The 18,529-nt window shown below is 35.6% G+C and overlaps 2 protein-coding genes across 2 annotated transcripts in view; both read left to right on the top strand.

Annotated features, from left to right (window-relative positions):
* Positions 1 to 13,845, top strand: part of NMU (neuromedin U) — a 246,764-nt gene extending 232,919 nt beyond the window's left edge. The window contains exons 11-17 of the mRNA XM_067736069.1: positions 849 to 878; positions 967 to 1,017; positions 2,603 to 2,677; positions 5,618 to 5,671; positions 6,268 to 6,307; positions 12,095 to 12,139; positions 13,247 to 13,845. Of these exons, the coding sequence (XP_067592170.1) occupies positions 849 to 878; positions 967 to 1,017; positions 2,603 to 2,677; positions 5,618 to 5,671; positions 6,268 to 6,303 (246 nt within the window). The 3' untranslated portion in view covers positions 6,304 to 6,307; positions 12,095 to 12,139; positions 13,247 to 13,845. The remainder of the gene's footprint in view (positions 1 to 848; positions 879 to 966; positions 1,018 to 2,602; positions 2,678 to 5,617; positions 5,672 to 6,267; positions 6,308 to 12,094; positions 12,140 to 13,246) is intronic.
* Positions 13,846 to 14,975: 1,130 nt separating this feature from the next.
* PDCL2 (phosducin like 2) overlaps positions 14,976 to 18,529 on the top strand; it is a 48,746-nt gene continuing 45,192 nt past the window's right edge. Inside the window, exon 1 of the mRNA XM_067736060.1 lies at positions 14,976 to 15,252. Within this exon, the coding sequence (XP_067592161.1) occupies positions 15,247 to 15,252 (6 nt within the window). The 5' untranslated portion in view covers positions 14,976 to 15,246. The remainder of the gene's footprint in view (positions 15,253 to 18,529) is intronic.

Below are 18,529 nucleotides of genomic sequence, written 5' to 3'. Positions count from 1 at the left end.
GTAATTTTAAAATTACCTTATTAAGGATAAGAGCCTTAGATTTAGAATGTATTTTTCATTAGCAGTTTAACCTATGATCACAGGTTTGGTCTGACTTCCATGACTTTCACATACGGTAATTCAAAGAAAACTTGATATTTTTAAAGCATAAATGTTTTCTTAAACTAAATAAGTGTTTACAACTGTATTTTTTCCCAATGTTTTTAATAGTGACATTTTCCAAAACACTTAATTGAGTTTTTTCCTAATTAAGAGAAAATAAATGGCAATGGTGTTTATCCATGAGTTTCTATTTATTTTAAAAGCAAATGAGAAAAAAAAGAACAACAAAAAAGGAATGATATGTCTTGTCCTTAAAGACAGATTTTTGTAGGGAGAGAGGACTATAAAAAAGTTTATGGAAGAAAGCAAAAATAACTGATAATCTTGTTCTTTCATGATAACAACTACAAATATTTTGATGTGATTCCTTCTAGTCTTTTTCCCTGAATTTTCTATCATGTGATCATATCACTATTTCCTATTCCACCACTACTGAACATTTAGGATGTTTCTAGTTATTCACTCTTATGAATAATGCTGTAGTGAAGATCTTTGTTCATACTTTTATTTATAAACATACTTTTATTTATAAAGCTTTTGATTAATTGCCCATTTATTTTTAGGGTAATATATGCTTAACCAATTGCAGTCTTATGTTTTATGTATAACATATGTGTCATATATTTTAAAAATTATATAATATAATCTTATAATAAATTATAAATTTTAAACTCTACATTTATATTATACATATTACGATTTTCTAATATAATATAATGACATTTCTATATCTCTCTTTTCAATAGGAAACAGATGAAAAAGATAATACCAAAAGGGTAATGTGATTTCCATAAATATATACATTAGAAAATAATCAAGGAAACCACTAATTATCTATAGTAAAGCTCACTATTTTTTTAACAGTTCTTATTTCATTATTCGAAGACACAAAAGTTGGCCAATTCAAATGCTGTGGTAAGTTGTAGAATTACTTCTTATTAGTAATCACTAGTATTTTTTTAAACCTGTTTTTGCAGTTTATCTTAATAGAGTAGATCAAAATTCATGTTTTTTTCTTTAAAAGTTTACATGTGGGTGAACAAATGGAATTCAATATTTATTATACATTTATTTTATATCTCAATAACTACAAGTATATTAAATTCATTCAATTATTCATTCAACAATTATTTACTGGGTATCTACTATGTGCCAAGCACAAGTCTAGGTACTAGAAATATAGCAGTAAATGTCATGCAACTTACATTTTAGAGGAAAGAAAAGCAAATGATTAAATAAAACATATTGTTTTAGATGGTGATTAGTGCAAGGGAAAAACAGACTTATGCAAAGTCATTTTAAGAATTATTTTAAAAGATGATTGTCAAAAATGTATTTAAATATAACTAGAAATACCACTTGTATTCCTAAGAGCTCCTTATTTGTAACTAGGCACTTAATTTGAGAATTTACTCTCTAAGATTAGCCAGATATCAATAACTTGAATTCATTTTACTTCTAAATTGTGTAGTTTTAGTGGTAGTTTTTCTTTTTGTATGCATGGATTTTTAAAATGCTAACCAATCTACTTTGGTGTTTCAATCTAGAATACTTAATAATTACTTGACTATAATATTCTTTCTAAGCTTGTGACTCACTACCATGGACCAATTTATGAAACGAGGAGCATAGTATATTTTAAACATGTGTTTACCTGTGGGAAAGTAACTGTAACCATAAACTCAGTTTTAAATGTTTATCCTGTTGAATATTCTTACATGTGAGGAGTTGAAAGTTAGGTTATACTGGCTTCAAATGAAATAGGAGTTGAATTGATTAACAAATAACCACTATATGGGGCTTATAGTAGTCCATTTGATGAATGAATTTAATATTTGTGAGAAGGTTCAATTGAAGTCATGCCTTTCAAATGAAACTGTTATCAGGTAGCCGCATGTCTCAAATGTGCTTTCATTTTCTTCTGCTCGGCATCTTTACATCTTGAGAAAATGCATCTTAGTCACATTTTTCACTAGCAATGACACATTGCCATTTTTTTGTGTCTCCTGTTGTCCTGTTCCACATGTTCAATTTAAATGAAATATATATTTTATAAAGAAGGTTACTAGATGTGTGTACAGTATAATCTTCCAGATAAAAATGTTCATGATGGAAAACTGATTCTCACAGAGTTGGTTTCATGTGTCCCAAATCATTCTGAGTAAGTCTGGAAACAGACAGACAGCTTTTTTGCTTCTCAAAGATGCAGGTGGGTGTTCTTGTTGACTGCTGCAGATGGCACTCAGGCCCTCAGGAAAGAGCATCGTCAATAGAATGACCAAGGTCCCAGCATAAAACTGGAACTTTTTTTCCATCTCTTGGTTATTCTCCACAGCTCTTTGAAATGCTCACAAAGGACTGTCTTAGGTCACATCTTTCTTGTTCTTTTTTGTCTGGAGCAAGGATGGTGGGTAAAAACAAAAACAAATAGGAAGCCGTCTTTATGCCCAATGCTGAGAAACCTCTGTGCTCATCACGTGTGTGTGTTCATGTCTCTCAGTCATCTGTCCTGCATCCGCTGCTGCAGCTCGTTCCACAACTGCATGAGAGAAGAATGAAGAGGTTCAAAGTGGACGTATGTAACAAAAACTGCATGCTTGCTTCGCCACTCTGTGTGTGGCAGCCCTTTCTGTTCATTCCCTGTGGTGGTGGTTATAAGATCTTCTTCTGGGTAAGCCTCATGTAACACCCAGGTAGCCTACAGAAGACCATCTGTTCGCAGAAGTGTTTTCACACTCAGGAAGAAGAGAACTGTCCTCCTCCCCATTATATGTCCCTTCTAAGCCAGGTTGTGGGCAGTGAGGAAAACCGGGATTAGACTTCCTTCCAAGGGCCGTGCCCCTCCCAGTGAGGAAACCTATTCATTTTTGGTTTAAGAAAGGACATGGCAGTGTGCCTAGTCATTAGATAGGAATAGGAGAAAAGATCAAGGACCATTTACTGCCCCTCTGTGTACAGGTCGGCAGATGGCTGGAATGACAAGCTTTCTATCCAGGTATTAAAGCATTAACAAGAGTAAGGCTCATGAAGTATTATAAATATATCAGACATTAAACGTAGGTATTTAGTTTTTTCCACAGTTAACAAAAATATGGCCCAAACTCAGTGTCTGTGTTTAAGATGAACATAACTAAGAGGAACATAAATGAGTTAACACATTTTAAACTAGAAACTGTGGCATTTTTATTGTCCTTTGAAAAGAATCCTAACTCTTTCAATGATGAAAGTTTCTAGGCATTATTTTTAAGTAATGCCTTACATTGTTGGAATGCCTTATAGTTTTTAGTCTTATAGGATCTCATTTTATTCTTTTGACAACTCTGTTGGCACTTAACAAGTATTGTTATCCCCAGTTTATAAAAAGGAACACAACTCAGAATAGTTAAAGGAGTTTCCCAAGATCATAGTAGTAAGTGGGATTAGAGATTATAACAATCTCTTGACTTCCAGTCTAGGCAAATATTTTTTTTTCACTATGCTGTTTCCTTTGTAGTCTAATCTTGAATATTTCTATTATTTTACTGTTAAACTTTTTCTTAATTTAAATACCATATTAATTTTATTCTACTACCAAAAGTTTGCAAATACTTTTAAAAACACATACAGTTTAGGCAAATAAATGCATCAAAATTTATTTTTATGATCACTATTTCCTCCCTAAATCCTTCACATCGTTGAACTAAGCTTCCATCATGGAAGACAATACTGCTGCCAACGTTAATGAGAAATGTAAGAGGAACTGTAGTAGCCCCTTAAAATTTTAGAATTTCCAATATGAAAAAAATCAAATCAGTTTTCATCAAACTTTCTAGAAGTAATATATGCTTTTTTGAATTAACTTTTACGTTCTGAAGTGTCTTCCCGACTTATGAATAGTGTAAGATTTCAATTTAAAGATCCAGTTTCTTAAAATACACCAGCAAGTTATTAGTTTACTACAACACTTCAGTGTTAGTATTTGCAAAATCAAAGCTACTCAGTATTGTGGGCGGTTTGGTACTTTATCTAAATGTTCCACCTTGAGTGAGACTATCTATATTTACAGATAACTATATAGAAGTGTGAACTCTGACTTAGTAGTAATATCTTGTTGGACAAATGATAGCTCTTAAAAGTAATTTGCAGCAAGCCAGGTTTTCTAGGAATCTCTAAGAGAAAAAAAATGTAAAACATGAATTTTAGAAAATTACAGTAAAGTATTAATTTTGCTGGGCCTAAGTCACCTAATTTTAAACCATATTTTTGATAGTGAAATATTTTGGGTTCTTAAATAAAATGAGTTTTCAGATTTTAGTGCATTCAAACCCTTTTCTTACATGTTCTTTGCTAGACATCCTCACTTCCATCCCCACATGTTTTTCAGCTCTACCACCCAAATTCTTTTATATAGTGTTCTATCTCCAATAAGACTAAAAAGACCTGTATGTTTGAGTTTGAAATTTTTAAATTTGGGCACATTTTAAGTTACATCTGTCCCACTTTTCTTTTTTTCTGTGTAATATAAAAAACACAGCTGTTCTTATATAACCATATAAAGTTCTTATGTGTACATTTTTAAATATTAAACATTTCAATCTTTAAAGTAATTTGGGGGCATTTAATAATCAGGATGAGAATTAGATATAGAATGTTGAGAATTTAAGATACATTTGTTGTAAAGAAGGGATTTTAGAATTTTAATAGATGTCAGGGCCATTTCTTAGAATCTAAAAATGTGATTGTACTTATATTATGGAATACTTGAAAATGGTCTTGATGACAAATTTCATATAATTGCTGTCCTGATACTTTTATAACTTGCTATTGAAGATAGGAAGCTATAAGAAACAACTTTATGGAAATCATAAAATGTTAAATATTTTTTTCCATTAACTTTGAAATGAAATATTTTGAGAAAAGAAACACTTCAAAATACATGCATTATGAATAATCAGTTTGTTCCTATTTGGTTTTTTTTTCATTACCATTTCTGTTAATATAATTTTATTGGGAAAAATCTCTTCTGAAGTCTCATTGAATAAATATAGTTTACCAAATTTGTCCCTCAATTTCAATTTCAATTTCTATAGATATATTATGTATTTTAGCTATGACACAATTCTGTTTTATATTTTTGCCTGTTCATGTGTTAGCACATACAATATGTATTGTAAAGAAATCATTTCATTCTAACAAACTACTGAGGGGAGATTTTAAATATAGTTAATTATCTATGAAATGTCCTCTGCCTACTTATTGATGAATATATGTACAACTGACAAATTTCATGAAAATAGTATCTGTTAGACTAATAAGGAAATTACCTTAAAATACAACACGCTGATGATATTGCTAGTATCACTGAAAATTCTTCCAGTAGAGATACAAAAATTACTTATTGATATGAATTATATACTCAAGTCCTTGATTCCCTCATTGTTTAATTATGATAGCTGAAAATAACTATACTCTCAAGAAGCATTTGCACTTATTTTTACTGTTGTTTGATTTGTAATGCCCTCATTTTCTCTTCCAGGAAGAATTCCATGGTCCTATTATAGACCAAAGTAGAGGATTCTTTTTATTCAGGGTATGCACATACTATATTTTTTAAAAAATCAATCAACATTGAAAAATGCTTTCACTGTGCATTTCTTTACATTAACTCATAAGTTTTAATTAAGTTTTATAGTTTATCTAAAGATATTTGACAGCAAGTGTTACAGTCTGAGATTCACTTCTGTCGCCACCTTATTGCCTTAATATCATGACATCTCTGATCTCTTCTCTAATCCACTACTCATGTTTGTAAATACCCCAAATGACATTCACCTATTTCACAGTTTAGTTCCATAACATTTCACGTAGGAAATGAGTGTCTGAAAGATGTATTACTCCTTAAGTTCTAATGAAATATTTAGCTAAAGAAATATTAGCCAATGAAATATTTAGCTAAGCAATTACAACTTTATTATAAAGTCTAAGGAGAGCTACATGGTAAGATTTGCATTTTGGAAACTAATTCTAACAATAAATTGGAGGAGAATGGACTGAAAGAAGGAGGAAAATAACAGATATAGATAAGGAAGAAATAATACCACTCAACGAGATCATTAGGCTGCTTTCTATGAAAATTAACTTCTCTCCTTAGTTACATTGATTTGTTTCTCACTTATTATTTTCCAGCCACGCAATGGAAGAAGGTCAGAAGGTTACATTTAAAATGGTATGTGCATCACAATTCAACCCAGTTTGAAAATTTCTGTCATTTTCAGATCTTCACAAGTTAACCTATGCTCAGTTTATTTCTATTATTTGATTGCATGTGTACATTAATATTCTATATAAATACTGCAAATATAGAGGCTGTGAGGACTTCATATGATGTAAAATGCTAGTATTTTAGGGCCAGATTTGCTTTGCCCATGTCATGCATTCCTCACACTATGTCACAATAGTTGTCATCAGTTTTGCAGACACTGACCTAATCATCATTTACTGTGCAAGTAGAATGTGTCAGGGATCATGTTCTTATTTTGGTAATCAGTGTCCACAATAGTGGGCCATAACTTACAGACTGGATGCATTTCTGACTTCCAAATGACCTATATTCAAAGATTCTTTATAAGAGCTGTGATTTACCATTTCCAGAGAACTAAGAAAATGTGGAAAGACATGAAAGCATGACTTCTACTTTGGGACTCCTAGAGTTTCCACCTCAATGCTGGAGATACAGTAGACACTTAATAGCTATTGAATGGCCCTACACATTTAATAAATATGTTAATCTTAATATCTTATTAGGCTATGAATTTTAAAATTAAATGCAAATGCACATTGATAAATTTACACCACAGAAATAAAACTATATTCTACTAACTGTATGTAATCCTCAATGCAGATTCTATGCTGAACATATTTTTGCAAATATTTCATTCATATAATTTATCTCAACCCTTTAATACATACATATTTAGCTTAAGAATGTAAAATTCTTAGTATTTTCTCATAGAAACGAAAATCAAAACACGTTATTTCCAACTAAAGAAGATAACACCAAAATTATACAATATCTAGAAAATGAAGATAATGAAAACACTACACGTTAAAACTTATGGGACTCTGACAAAACCATATTTAGTGGAAAATTTAAGGCTTTAAACACTATCAAGCAAGAAAAAGTGAGTGAATTAGGAATTTGTCATTAAGTTAAAAAGAACAACAAGGTGAACCTCAGGAAAGCAGAGGAAGAAAATTATAAAATGAAAGGTGAAATTAATTAATTATAAAATAGTAAAATACAACAATTGGTAAATAAACCGAAAATCTTATTCTTATCAAAATCTTATTCTTTATAAAAAATGAAATAAACTATCCTAATTTTCCTAGCCTAATCAATGAAAAGAAGAAACCATAAATATACAAAAATACAAATGAAAAGAGGGAAATTAAAACAGATACAGAAGAAATGGGAATCATAAGAGTTCTTTTCAAATCTCTGTGCCTATCAGTTTGAAAACCTAGATAAAATGGAGAATATACAATACAGTAAACACTACCAAAATTGACCTCAGAAAAAAGAAAAAAATATTCTAAGCATACTGATGGCCTTGGAAAAAAAATCGAGAATGTTATCTAGAAACTCTCCCCTCAAGAGTACTAGGACCAGGAATTTCGGATTTTTCTAGCTCAGAGAAGGAAGAAAAATTTCAAAATATTTTTATGAAGTCAGCAAATACTAATACCAAAACCTCACAAAGTTAGCATAAGAAAGGAAGCTGTAGGTCAATCCTGTTTATAAATATCAATGCAAACATTTAAAAGAAATATTAGTAAATAGTATTCAGCAATACATTGAAAGAATTATATGACCCCATGAAGTGAAGTTCATTCCAGCAACTAAGATGGTTCAATATCAGGGAGTCTATGAAAATATTTTCACCATTAAAAGAAAAATTACACAATCAACTCAGTACAGGCATACCTCCATTTTATTGCACTTTGCTTTATTGTGCCTCACAGATATTATGTTTTTTACAGTTTGAAGGTTTGTGACAACCCTGTGTTGAGCAGTTCTATCAGTGTTGTTTTTTCCAAAAGCATTTGCTCATTTCGTGTCTTATGCCTCATTTTGGTAATTCTTAAAATATTTCAAACTTTTTCATTATCATTATATTCGTTATGGTGATCTGTGATCAGTGATCTTTGACATTACGATTGAAATTGTTTTGGGGTGCCATGATCCACGCCCATGTAAGATGGCACACTTAATTGATAAATATGTGTGTTCTGACTGCTCCACTGACCAGCCATTCCACGGTCACTCTCCCTCTCGTCAGGCCTCCCTATTCCCTGAGACACAAAAATATTTAAATTAGGCCAATTAATAATCCTACAATGGCCTCTAAGGTCTCAAGTAAAAGGAAGAGTTACACGTCTCTCATTTTAAATTGAAAGCTAGAAATGGTTACGCTTAGTGAGGAAGGCATGTCAAAAGCCGAGATAGGCCAAAAGCTAGGGCCCTTGTGCCAAACAGCCAAGTTGTGAATGCAAAGAAAAAGTTCTTGAAGGAAATTAAAAGCGCTACTCCAGTGAACACGTGAATAAGAAATTGAAGTAGCCTTATTGCTGATATGGAGAACATTTCAGTGGTCTGGATAAAAGATCAAACCAGCCACAATGTTCCCTTGAGCCAAAGCCTAATCCAGAGCAAGGTCCTAACTCTCTTCAATTCTGTGAAGGCTGAGAGAGCTGAGGAAGCTGCAGAAGAAAAGTTTGAAGCTAGTAGAGGTTGTTTCATGAGATTCACGAAAAGAAGCTGTCTTCGTAGCATAAAAGTTCAAGTTGAAGCAGTAAATGCTAATGTAGAAGCTGTAGCAGAATCCAGAAGATCTAGCTAAGATAATTAATGAAGGTGGCTACACTGAACAACAGATTTTCAATGTAGACTAAACCACCTTCTATTGAAAGAAGATGCCATCTAGGCCTTCCAAAGCTAGAGAGGAGTCACTGCCTGGTTTCAAAGCTTTGAAGGACAAGCTGACTCTTGTTAGGAGCTAGCGCAGCTGGTGACTGTAAGTTGAAGCCAGTGCTCACTTACCATTCAGAAAACCCTAGGGCCCTTAAGAATTATGTTGAATCTACTCTGCCTGTGCTCTAAAAATGCAAAAACAAAAGCTAGATGACAGCATATCTTATGCAACAAAGTTTATTGACTATTTTAAGCCCAGTATCGAGACTTACGGCTCAGAAAAAAAGATTCCTTTCAAAATATTACTGCTCATTGACAGTGCATCTGGTCATCCAGGCACTCTGATGGAGATGTACAGCGAGATTGTTTTCAAGACTCCTAACACAACATCCCATGGATCAAGGAATAATTCCTTCAAGTCTTATTATTTAAGAAATGCATTGTGTAAGGTGATAGCTACCATAGATAGTGATTCCTCCAGTGGATCTAGGCGAAGTATAATAAATTGAAAACCTTTCGGAAAGGGTTCATCATTCTAGATACCATTAAGAATATTTTTGATTCATAGGAAGAGGTTAAAATAACAGGAGTTTGGAAGAGCTGATTCTAAACCTCATGGATGACTTTGAGGGTTCAAGACTTCAGTGGAGGAAGTAACTACAGATGTGGTAGAAATAGCAAGAGAACTCGAATTAGAAGCGGAGCCTGAAGATGTGACTGCATTGCTATAATCTCATGATAAAACTTTAACAGATGAGCAGTTGCTTCTTATGGCTGAGCAAAGAAAGTGGTTTCTTGAGACGGAATCTACACCAGTGAAGATGCTGTAAAAATTGTTGAAATGACAACAATTTCAATGACAGGGATTTAGAATATTACATAAACTTAGTTGATAAAACAGCAGCAGGGGGACTTCCCTGACGGTCCAGTGGTTAAGACTCCACACTTTCACTGCAGGGAGTGCAGGTCCGATCCCTGGTAGGGGACTAAGATCCTGCAGCCAAAAAGAAAAAAAAAGCAGCAGCAGCAGCAGCAGGGTTTGAGAGGATTGACTCCAATTTTGAAAGAAGTTTTACTATGAGTAAAATGCCATCAAACAGCATTGCATGCTATCAGAGAAATTGTCCCTGAAAGGAAGAGTCAATCAATGTGGCAGACTTCATTGTTGTCTTATTTTAAGAAATTGTCACAGTCACCCCAGCCTTCAGCGACTAATACCCTGATCCCTCAGCAGCCATTAACATCTGGGCAAGACCCTCCACCAGCAAAGAGATTATGAATCTCTGAAGGCTCAGTTGATGGTTAGCAATTTTTAGCAATAAAGTATTTTTAAATTGAGGTATGCGCATTGGTCTTTTTAGACATAAAGCTACTGTGCACTTAATAAGCTATTGTATAGTGTAAACATAATTTTTATATGCACCAGGAGACTAAAAAATTTGTATGACTTGCTTTATTGAGATATTCACTGGACCTGAACCTGCAGTATCTCTGAGGTATGCCTGTAGATGCTTTCAGTGAAGTTCCATGTCAATTTCTAATGTTTTCAAAGAAGATCCTGTAGAAAGAGATGAATCTTTGTCAACAATATTTATATAATGGTCTGAAACAAAGTCAGTAGGAGGCTTGATAGTAAAACATTTTAGAGTATTTCTATTAACATCAGAAACAAAACAAGGATGCTCTGTTCTCTTTTATTTCATATAGTTCTTATGCATTAGCCAACTCAGACAAGAAAGTAATAAAAGATACAAATATTGGAAAAGTGAAGAAAAAATTTTATGTTCTCATGGGGCATAATTATGAACTTGAATTTTTAAACTATATTTGGTATTAACTCATGTTTCAACAAAGGCTTGTTATGTTCACATCAAGAATATGAGCAGGGCTTCACTGGTGGCTCAGTGGTTAAGAATCCGCCTGCCATTGCAGGGGACACGGGTTCGAGCCCTGGTCCAATAAGATCCTACATGCTGCAGAGCAGCTAAGCCCGTGAGCCACAATTACTGAGCCTGTGCTCTGCAGCCCGTGAGCCACAACTACTGAAGCCTGCGTGCCACAACTACTGAAGCCCACGTGCCTAGAGCCCGTGCTCTGAAATAAGAGAAGCCACTGCAATGAAAAGCCCGTGCACCACAACAAAGAGTAGCCCCTGCTCGCCACCACTAGAGAAAGCCCGTGTGCAGCAACAGAGACCCAACGCAGCCAAAAATAAATAAATAAATTTATTTTAAAAAAAGAATATGAACAATCATATTCCTAATTTTTCTTGTTTCAAGGAACTAAGAACAAAGTTAATGGAAAAGAACTGTATTTTATAATATTACAAATGTTGAGGCATTTTATAAAATGTGAACAAAAATTAGTTTAATACTAAATGGAAAAAATGTCTAATTTTAACACTAAACTAAGTGTTAGAGTGCTCATAAATGTGAAATGGAATTTAATCCATGATTTGATCAAGTTAGCAAAAAGTTCTCTCTGAAACTGAGACAAATAGCTTTATTTGGATTGTTTCCAAGATTAGGGCCCACATATACTAATTCACTTAGGATTTCATTTTATCTTGTCAATAGAGAAACGCTTCAATAATAATTTTTCTTTGTTTTTCTCATCTGATTATCTGAGATCTTCCTCTGTCCTGGTGACTTATATTTATTTAGACTATGGTTAGATATAAAATAGGATGATTTAGTCACAAATACATGAGGAATAAATGCAACATATTCATAAATCTTATTGGCATCAATGAGCTTTAGGAAACTACTTTTATACAGTTAAATAATTTTTGTAAAACTTTGGAAAATACTGGCATACAGAATAAGCATTTCATCAGAGAGAGATTAAATGATAATTAAAAATATGCAGATTGAAGTATAGCTGAGAAATACCTCAGATGCCAGTTTTATCATACATGACAAAATATTTATAGAAATGTCTCTATATAAAGGAAGTGTATATAGACTTGTATATATGCTCATTATATACATACATTCATATACCCATTTATACTTGAATCTAAATTCAATTTTTTTTTAACAGAATGCCAACTATTTTCTGCAGAAACAATGCTATGGAATACAAGATGTACTGACGTTTTTTTCTTCTGAAAAACAATCCTTGCTAAGTTTAACATGTTTGAGAATCCCTGTGTTGTAAGCATTCTCAGTAAAAGTTGATTGAGATTGAAATGTTTAATTTGTTGAAAATTTAAAAAGCATCTTAAAATATTTTTTCTTAGTGTTGTAATAATAGATAGTGTATAATAAAGCTGTGAATAATTATGTTCCTTAGATCCTTGAGGCTGTTGATGGTACTCATATACAATGCTCTTTTGATTTTTTTATTAAAGACAGTTAGTAGAGCTGAGTTTTTAGAGCGAATTTAGTTTATTCTATTTGGATTTCTTCAGTGACAAAATCACCAGCTCTTACAAAATACCAGAATGCCAAATAGCTAACAATCTTAGAACATGAATACCAACTAAAACTATACTAGTTGGAGGATTTGGCCATGATCCATCCAATATTCCAATAAACAAGTTCTGATATATACACTGTAAAATAGATGTCTTATTGCTACTAACATAACAGGAGGCCAGCTTTTTCTACCAAGTAGTAGTATTAAGTTTATCTTTTTTTTTATTGGAATATAGTTGATTTACAATGTTGTGTTAGTTTCTGCTGTACAGCAAAGTGAGTCAGTTATACATATACATATATCCACTCTCTTTTAGATTCTTACCCCATATAGGTCATTACAGAGTATTGAGTAGAGTTCCCTATGCTATACAGTAGGTTCTTAGTTATCTAGTTGTTTCACCTTGCAGCATCTGAAAGGCAACCAGCCTTGTCCAGAAAGAATGCAATCTTACTGGTAGAGAATCATGAACACAGTGGGTGAACTTTTTACATCAAATCAGTGTCTAGTGGTCACAATTAACCTCATATGGGTGTTGAGATTCTCTCCCTTCAGGTTCCCCTGGGTTTTCCCTTCAGATTCCCCTGGATTTTCCCTTCTGACCTGGCCTCTTGGATAACCGCCTACTCTACCAGCGGGTTGCTGGCTGATTAGAGAAGGCTGGCTCTCTGTGTGGATAGGATTAGTTCTTACATTGTTCAGCGTACCTAACAAGCCTTTGTCTTACTAATGATGACCCCTGATTATAGCTTAAATTATGCCTTTTTCTAACAGAGTCCCTGAATTTCACTTCTTGTCAACCCACGTGAAGAACATGAGAAAGAAGGAGCAGAAGAGAACAAAAAGTATCTTCTTTAAAAAATGAATTGCCTAGATGAGATGCAGACTTGAGACAGAGACTGTTGCCAGAGCTGCTCCAGGTCTTTGCTCAAAACCTGCCAACCCCCACTTTTAGCAAGAGTTAACATAAATCTTTAAAGGATCCAGAAATAAAAAAGGAAGCTACAAACAAACAAACAAAAACCAGACGGATCCAGCTAGGACCAAGATGGTGACAGATCTGACCTCCAACAGACCCTGAATCTCTTATATGCTGATTTTACTACATTTGCATATTAAATGACACACCTGCTGGTGGCCAAGACTGGATATTAAGGACCAAAAAAGGATAAAAAAGGGTGGCACTCCATTCCCTTGGAAAAAACTCTGCCTCTTCCCCAGGAGACTAATGCATATGCCTCCCCATCATTAACCTCACTCCTCCTCCCTTTGTCTTTACTCTTTAAAATTAAAGCCCTCTGGACACGTGGGCAAGAAGTAGATCTGTGGACTTAGTTCCTGCTTCTCCATTCTTTGGCCACTGAATAAAGCTTGTGCTGTGTTGATCTCAGCTTTGGCTTCATTATTTGGCTGCTCGAATGTGAATGGAAAAAGAACCCTCCCCCCCCCCCCAAGGCAGAGAGCCATTGCCCAGCTAGGGGCTGATCAGGGTCTATAGGACTTAATTCTGTAACAAAAGGGCTCTAAAGCTCTAAATGCATAGGCAGTGTTAGCTAGTGCTATGCACAGTAATTCAACTAGCCTGGATTTTAGATTGTCAAAATAAGAAAGGGAGTTGACTGCTAATTCAAGCAGCAGCTCCCAGGGCCTGTCAGGAATCTAGAGAGACTTGGGCCGCTTACATTTTGGGGGGCTCCCCTGCTATTAAAAAGAAGAAGGAGAAGAAGAAGAAAGAAGAGTAGAAGGGGAATGAGGGAGGAAGGGGGGAGGGGAGAGGAAGAGGAGGGGAATGAGAAAAAGAAGAAAACTTAACAAAACATGGTTACAAAAATAGTGTGGTTTTAAAATATTTTATATTTAGTATTAATATTTTACACACAAAACAAAACATATAGGCTATTAGGAGTGTACGATTTGTATTAACTGGGCACTACAGACCGAGTAGTCCAATGCTGAGCCCAAGTTTAAAACTGTGTCACTAAAAACACTTTTTCTTCTTTTCCAAATCTTTTCGCATCTTTGTGACCATGGGTATAACCTTATTTGGTAATAACATCATATGTTTTCCTCATGTTCCTGGCAGCTCCCAGTAAACACCCTTCCCTTCATCTAAACACCAAGGAACCAAACTGCCTAGGTTTCCTACCTAAAGTCTGAGCTTCTGTCTCCTAAAGCAATGGGTTTTTAAGGTGGCGGCAGAGAGCCATTTGAGAATCTGATGAAAGCTCTGGTCCTTAAATACCCCCCAAAATTTACACATACAACACAATTATGTGTGCATCGAGGGCTGGGGCTAGGCACCCCCTGAAGTCCATCCAAATATAGGCTATGGGTTCCACGTTAAGAACTTTTCTACTCTGAAGAGTTCTCTCCCCAGGATTTTGTTACTTCTCCATGAAGACAGGACTCAGGGATTGAACGGTGCCGGAGGCACGGAAACAACGCGTGATTTTGGAGGTGGTGGAGGGAAGGGTGGGAGGAATGCCGGCACCAGTATCATGAACGGAAGAGGCGCTGCTTGGGATAAATGCCCAAGACCAGGTGCGTCAGTACCCACAGCCACCTCCTAGGCCACGCCTCTGCGTTGCCTGGCAACAGAGCTGCGCCAGGCGCACGTGCGTCAGAGGCCCTTGTTCTCCCGTCTCCCTCCCCGTGGGCAGTGGGAACAGCTAGGACCTCGGCGCGCTCCCCTGTGGCTTCGAGGGGACGTCGGAGTCAGGAGTCCACACCAGGAGTTAGACGACACCGGCGTGTGAGGGGCGAGGCGGAACACCATGCAGGTGGGAGTCGCAGCCCACGGCGAGCCTGGACACCCCGGCGGGGTCCCTGGCTGGGCCTGAGGCTGAGCACGATGGGGAGGGCGGCCTACAGGGGTTAGGTTCTAACATTTGTTTTCAGCTTGCGTCTCTGTCACGATTGGAGAGAAATTCAAATTCCCTCCAGGATAACGCCGTTTTTTCAACACTCAAGAAAGACTTCCGTTTGTCGCTGGAGAAAGCCTTTGGATTGCGTTTCACACTTATATCCTGGAAATCTTACTGCTGCGCTATTTCTGACTTAAGAAATAGACCATCAGCTTTAGCCCAAGTGTAATTAAATTTAAGTATCCTGCCCCACTACATTTTAAAAAGGTCAGAGAGGAAACCCTAATAAGTCGCATCTGTCTTGAGAAAGACCAGTTGTCCCTGGAGTTTCTCCTACCTGATCACAGAAACTCTGTTAAACTTCCTTAATTCGTAAGAAGGTTGCTCCTCTATCTAAAGCTGCATTATTAAGCAGAAGGCTGTGCTTTTATTTCCTTTTTCGAATCAGAGTAAAATTCTCATTTCCAACTTCATAAAAGCTTCTTCCCACCTGCTATCCCAGATTAAAACCACTGTGATTTTTCTAGTTTTACATATTTAATTTTGGAAATCGTTTATGCTGTATAATTTATTAGGATATTTTGAACACAAATTACATATAATTTTAAAGGATATTCCTTTTGTGTTAATAATAGATTCCTAGCAAGTGCATTTTATTCCCTATGTAAAAACATTGCAAATTTGTCCTGATTTTTGTCTGCTCTTCAAGAAATAGGCTGAAATGTAATTGAGAGTAGAGACGACAGCATATTAATCTTTGTTCATTTATTCATTGATTTATTCAATAACCAGTTTATTCAGTGCTTATGTGTAGTTGTGGACTTGTTCTAAAAGAGCTTACTGTGGGGGAATAAGAGAGAGTCAGATATAACTGTGTCATGATAAATGCCATAATACCTTTATCAAATAGATTGCGGTGCCTATTTCTACTTCTCTTATTACAATTTCATAGATAATTTCTAAAAGTGAAGGGAAGATCAGAGTATAGAGCATTTACTATTAACTCCCATTGCAACTAACTCCCAGATCAGTTAAGGAAGAGCAGTCGCGGAGAGGTATGAATAAAACAATAAGTATGTGATATCATGAATATCAAGAAAGAGTGTTTTAACAAGAAGAGAATGACACACTCTCCCCAGTTCTGCCTAAGAGATCAAATACAATGAAAATCCATTGAAAATAACAATATGGAGCTCATAGGTGACCTTAGAACAGTTTTGAAAGGGGTGTTGGAGGTAGAAGCCAAATTTGGAGTAGGTTGAAGAGTGAATGGGAGATGGAAGTGGTTACAGCATATATAGACAATTATTTTATGAAGTCTGAGTAGGAAGGAGAAAAGAGAGATAGGGTGGTAGGCGGTGCAAAGTGCAGGGAGGGTTTTTTAAACAGGTGACTGCTGGATTTTCTGATAAGAGAGGGCTCAGTTATTTGAACCAACTCTCCTGCTGAATACAAGTAAAAATGCTGGCTAGAATGTAAAACCTATCTCCTTAAAAGCATCAGAGATAACGTGATAGTAAACGATGAGACCAAAATCAAAGGGAAAGTGGAAAAGCAGGTGAATGGATTTCCAGAGCTTTAAAGCCAGTTTTACCACAAGGCCATCTTAGCACTCTGCAGTTCTTCCTGGGTGTAATCACAGGGTGACGAGGAATCAAAGGGTATGGTCCATGAAAGCATGGGAAACTAATGGGAGTGTGAACCAGATATAAACCCATGTCTAGAGGAATTCAGGGAAGGTCATCTTGATGCCTAGTGGAGCAGGGGAGAAAAAGAAAAGCAGTACAACCTATCCCCAAGAAGGTGTGGCTCAAGAGAGCTCTCACATAGATTGCAACCTAAGGCATATTGTCTGGGTGATCCAACAAACTTCAAACTGTGAATTTGATATAAATTAGTTATATACTGTAGTGCTCGTAAATACCTGAAGAAATAGCAAATCCTCGTGCAGGAAGACATCTTTATGTTAGAATTCATGGAGATAAGTTTTCAAGGACATCAAGCAGAAATCAGTCAAAAGTAACCAAGGGAACAGGGCACAAGGGAACAGGGTACAAGGGAACAGGGCACAAGGGAACAGGGCACTATAAGTATGAACCAACAAAAACAGACTTGCAGAGACTTCAGTTATCTGAATGATCAGAAACAGGTATAAAATAACTATGCTTATTATGTTTAAAAAAACGAAAGACCAAATTGAAATTATCTTCAAAGAGTAGGAGACTGTAAAAAGTGACCATAAAATTTGATGAAGACATTTCTATACACTACAATGAATAATAAGAAAGGAAATTAAGAAAACAATTCCATGTATAATTGCATCAAAAAATAAAATACTCAGGAATAAACATAAACAGGAAGGCAAGAGACTTGTACACTGAAAACTACAAAATGTTGCTGATAGGATCAGTGTCCTTATAAGAAGAGGAAGAGACACTAGAGCATGCTCTCTCTCTTTGCACACACACAGAGGAAAGGCTATGTGAGCACACAACAAGAAGGTGGCCTCCTGCAAACTAGGAGAAGAGTTCTCACCAGTAGAAACCCTGCTGGCACCTTGATCTTAGAATTCCAGCCTCCAGAATTGTGAGAAAATAAATTTCTATTTAAGTCACCTGGTCTGTGATATTCTGTTATGGCATCCCAAGCAGACTAACACAGGCTGATTGAGTGTCCTCAAAACACGGCAACTGGTTTCCCCCCAGAGCAAGTGATGAGAGAGACTGAGAGGGAAAAGCAGCAGCAGTGCCTTTTGTGGCTCGGTCTTAGAAATCACGTAGTGTCACTTCTATCATATTTTCAGTTTATTAGAAGTGAGACAGCAGGTTCAGCTTATACTCAATGGAAGTGGGTTAAGCTTCAACTCTCAAAAAGGTGCATGAAAGAATTTGTGAATATATTTTAAAATTATCACAATAGTTTAAAAGAAGATTAGATATAGTTGAGAGCGTTTTACAATCATATGGCATGGGGTGGCAGAAAACTGCCATTTTAATAGAGATGTTGGAGGGCAAAGTCCTGGGCTGGTAGAGTGGTGGGAGAATCGTGAGGAAGTCTCAGAAAGGAAATTAACACAGAAGGGATGATCCTTAAATTCTGCTTATAAAATCCACACAAATCCTTATTTGTCAGCCAGACTCCATATATATATAGGAGGTCCCAAGGTGCCTGGCAAAAAGCAGCCATTAGAAGG

Source organism: Pseudorca crassidens, chromosome 4 (genome assembly GCF_039906515.1).
Source record: "Pseudorca crassidens isolate mPseCra1 chromosome 4, mPseCra1.hap1, whole genome shotgun sequence".
In the NCBI taxonomy this organism is placed as follows: domain Eukaryota; kingdom Metazoa; phylum Chordata; class Mammalia; order Artiodactyla; family Delphinidae; genus Pseudorca; species Pseudorca crassidens.
This window is presented reverse-complemented; position numbering and strand designations above follow the sequence as displayed.